A 4,386-nucleotide genomic window follows, 5' to 3' on the forward strand; every position below is an offset into this window, starting at 1 on the left:
TCTGGTGCCTCAACTTCCACTTCTGCCTCCCCGCCATCTGGAGGTCAACGCTTAATTCAGACAATGTTAAAGCAAGATAAAGAACAAGAAAAAGTGACTTTACAGATGATTATGCAAGGAATCCAAGACATTAATTTGTCCATTAAAGACATTAAAATAAAATCAGATACCATTGAAAAGAGAATAGAGAATATTGAACAAAGAACAGGCAAGACTGATGAAAAAATTGAAAATATTCAACAAATGATGGTGAAATATGATGAGAGATTCCAAAAAATTGAAGAAGATAAACAAAGAGAGGAGAAGATTGGAAATATTGACAGCAGGCTAACAGTGGTTGAACAAGATAAAAGTGGGATGCTGAGATGGGAGATGGACAGGTCAGAATTCTATCTTAGATTTCAAAATATAGAGGAAGAAAAAGGTCAAAACATAGCTGCAATAATGATAGAAATTCTGGCTGAAGCATTGGAAATAACAGAGGAAAAGATGATGGATGGAGTAGATGAGGTATATCGAGTCTTTACAAGATATGCAATGAGAAACAACTTACCAAGAGAAGTTCACATTAGATTTACAAAAAAATCCATTAAAACACAAATATTACAAGTGGCAAGAGAGAAGACATTGAAATATAAAGGCAAGGAGATTGTGGTTTTAAGACAAATACCTAGAACAGGGGTGGGCAAACTACGGCCCGCAGGCCACATCCAGCCCGTTGGTCTGTCCAATCTGGCCCGCCCCTGAAAAAAAATCGCTGGGCATGGCGTATTGCCCTGTGCCGCGTGGCCCCCAAAGCTGCAAAACAGTGCGGGGCGCTCTGGGAGTAGGAAAGAAAGAACTTTGCAAAGGCCTTGGCTGGGAGTTTGAAATCACCTTGAGTGTGACCTCTCCGAAGATGAGTCCCGCCGATCCCCTTTTTTTCCGGGGCTTCAGGCTTAAACTTTGCAAAGGCAAAGTTTGCAGGCTGGAGCGTCTTCCCACCGAGGAGCGGGAAGGGTTCCACCCGGCAGGCGGGTGGGCTGCTTGGAGCGGGCTGCTTGGAGCCACCTAAATCTAAGCCGCTGCTGGTGGAGCCTTGCCCTGCCTTGGTGCCCCGTTTCCCGGCTCGGCAGTCCTGCTCGGGCGGCACTTTAAAAGCCTGCTCCCAGCACCTGAGCAACTTCCCAGCAACTTTCGGCTTCCTTTTTAACTCATGGGCGCCGCACCTGGCCCGAGCCGCATGGCAGAGGGGAAACCTGGAGCACCACCAGGTCGTCTCCTCCAAGCAGCCCGCCTGCCTGCCGGTCGGAACCCTTCCCGCTCCTCGGTGGGAAGACGCTCCCGCCTGCAAACTTTGCCTGTGCAAAGTTTAAGCCTGGAAGCCCCGGAAACCCAAGCAACTTCCCAGCAACCTTGCAGCTTCCTTTTTCCTCGCGGGTGCTTGCGCCTGGCCCGAAGCCGCGTGGTGGAGAGGAAGCCCGGCAGGCGGGCGGGCGGGCTGCTTGGAGGAGGCGACCCAGTGGCGCTCTGGGCTTCCACTCCGTCGCACAGCTCGGGGCCAGGCACAAGCGCCTGCGAGTTAAAAGGAAGCTGAAAGTTGCTGGGAAGTTGCTCGGATGCTGGGAGCAGGCTTTTAAGAGCCGCGCCCCAAGGAGCAACTGGTGGCCAGAGCGGCCGGGACTGGCAGTGGTGGCGAGGGGCTGACCTGTGCAGGGGGGGCCTGGGGCGGTTTTCTCCTGCGTCTGGCTTCGGAGCGGCCTGCCATGCACTCTTGGGCATCTGGCTCGCTGCGTCCTGGGCACGCCTTTCCCTCACCTCTCGGCCAGCAGCAGCAGCAGCAGGTCCACTGCCGCCTCCTTCCTCCCCTAACGCCCACTGTTGTGATGCGTATTTCCGTAGACCTGAGCACCAGCAGGCGCTTCACACCTCCACACACACACCTCAGCAAGCGGTTTGCAGGGTTAACCAGCAGTTTCTCACAAGAGACTGAAGGCCGGTCTGCTCCCCCCAATTACATGTTGGTTCAAGAGGGAGGGTCAGCCCTGCTACTAATTGGTGGTTCACAGTTTATCCATGGGCACGGGAGTAGTTATGTTTTGGGGGGTGGGCGTTTATTTATTTCTTATCTTATAAGTGGCCAACTTGTGTAAGCTGAGGGGGTACATTCATACATACATACACACACACAAACACACAGTCATTTATTCGTAGGGGAAGAATCTGTCTATCTATCTATCTATCTATCTATCTATCTATCTATGTTGTGTTTTTAATCGGAAGAATATCATGTCTGCGCATTAGGCACAGTGACTTGATTTTGCGGAGCCCGAGCCATTTCCAATTATCGCTCTTCTTCTATTGGTCAGATCAGAACCCATCTGCAGCAATGTCAAAGAAAAGAAAAGTCGACAGTGAGTGCCGGGTGTTTAATAAAGAATGGACTCCTAAATACTTTTTTACTGAAGTCCGGTCAAAGGCTGTATATCTTATTTGCCAAGAAACCATTGCGGTTTTCAAAGAATACAACATCAGCCGTCACTTTTCCACCAAGCATGCTAATTACGCCAGCAACCTTCCAACGCAAGAACGTACGGCTACCGCTCATAGGTTGGTAGCTAGCTTGCACGCTCAGCAAAGCACCTTTAACCGAGCAACTTCCATCCAAGAAGCAAGCACAAAGACAAGTTATTTACTGGCATTCAAACTAGCAAAAGCCAGCAAGCCTTTCTCTGAAGGGGAATTTCTTAAAGAGTGCATGGTAGAGACAGCAAGTATTTTATGTCCTGAGAGCAAGAACAAATTTGAAAAAATTAGCTTATCATGCAGGTCAGTGACTCGCCGTGTTGAAGTAATTGACAAATACTTAACTAGCAAGCTAAACAAAAATGCAGAGTTATTTACATTATATTCTTTGGCACTGGACGAAAGCAATGACATAAAGGACACAGCTCAGCTTTTAATTTTTATCAGAGGGATTAATGAAAATTTCGAGATAACGGAGGAGTTTTTGGCTACGGAATCCCTGAAAGGAAAAACACGGGGAGTCGATTTATTTAACAGCGTGTCAGCGGTCATACAGAGGCACAAGTTACCTTGGAGTACGCTCGCCAATGTTACCACAGATGGATCACCAAATCTGACAGGAAAAAACATCGGGATGCTCAAAAGAATCCAGGACAGGGTGAAAGAGGACAACCCTGAGCAGGAGGTAATTTTCCTACACTGCATAATTCACCAGGAAGCAATGTGTAAATCCGTGTTGCAGCTTGACCACGTAGTGAAGCCAGTTGTGAAACTCGTTAACTTTATTCGAGCGAGGGGACTTCATCATCGTCAGTTTATTCATTTTCTTGAAGAAACTGACGCTGATCACAGGGACTTGCTTTACCATTCTAATGTCTGCTGGTTAAGTTTTTGTCAATGTGTGTGGGAGCTCAAACAGGAGATTATTTCACTTTTGGAGCTACTTGAGAACACCGACAATTTTCCTGAGCTGAATGACAGAGATTGGCTTTGTGATTTAGCTTTTGCTGTGGACATACTGACACACATGAACAAGCTGAATGTGGCGCTACAAGGGAAAAACCAGTTTGTGCATGAAATGCAAGCAAACGTCAGAGCCTTCAAAAACCAGGCTAGTTTTATTTTTGAAGGAAATGTCAGACAAGTCATTTGCTCATTTCCCCACACTGGCTATGCAACATGTGAAAAAATATAGGAAATCACTGGATGACCTGCATGAAGAATTCTGCCGTCAGTTTTGTGATTTTGGAAAAATTGACTGGCCACTTCAGCTGGTGTCATGTCCCTTCTCACAAGACCCGGAAACAGTGCTACAGGAGTTGCAGTTGGAACTGATTGATCTCCAATGTGACATGGTGTTAAAGGAGAAGTTCAACTCCCTGAAACTGGATGAGTTTTATGCTTCATTAAGTGCAGCCAAATTTACAAACATCCAGAAGATAGCACAGAGGATGCTGGTGTTGTTTGGCTCTACATATGTGTGTGAACAGACTTTTAGTGTGATGAACACCAACAAAGCACCCCACAGATCCCAGATGAGTGATGAACACCTCAGATCTGTTCTGAGAATTGCCACAACAGAATTACAACCAGACTTCAATGCACTGGCAAAAATGAGTGATCAACAACACTGTTCTCATTAAAATATGTTAATACTTTAATGCTTTTTTCTGTTTATGTTTGATATGTACTGTTAACAAATGCAGTTTTTTATATGTATCGTATCTTGTGCTGACCCGGCCCTTCTGTCAAATTTTAAAAGTCAATGCGGCCCCCAAGCCAAAAAGTTTGCCCACCCCTGACCTAGAAGAGTGAGAGAGAGAGGAGAAAAGAATATCGATTCCTGACTAAAATGTTACTGAAAAAAGAGGTGAACTACAG

General features: G+C 46.6%; 1 protein-coding gene across 1 annotated transcript; it reads left to right on the forward strand.

Moving 5' to 3' along the window:
* Positions 1 to 2,368: 2,368 nt before the first annotated feature.
* On the forward strand, positions 2,369 to 4,148 carry LOC148123927 (general transcription factor II-I repeat domain-containing protein 2A-like). The gene is made up of 2 exons (XM_087917135.1): positions 2,369 to 3,190; positions 3,636 to 4,148. Exons 1-2 carry the CDS (start codon positions 2,369 to 2,371, stop codon positions 4,146 to 4,148), a joined length of 1,335 nt encoding a protein of 444 aa, XP_087773261.1.
* The last annotated feature ends 238 nt before the right edge of the window (positions 4,149 to 4,386 follow it).

The sequence above is a fragment of the Pseudonaja textilis genome, chromosome Z (assembly GCF_049901715.1).
Source record: "Pseudonaja textilis isolate UNSWEBS1 chromosome Z, rPseTex1.2, whole genome shotgun sequence".
Classification (NCBI taxonomy): Eukaryota; Metazoa; Chordata; class Lepidosauria; order Squamata; family Elapidae; genus Pseudonaja; species Pseudonaja textilis.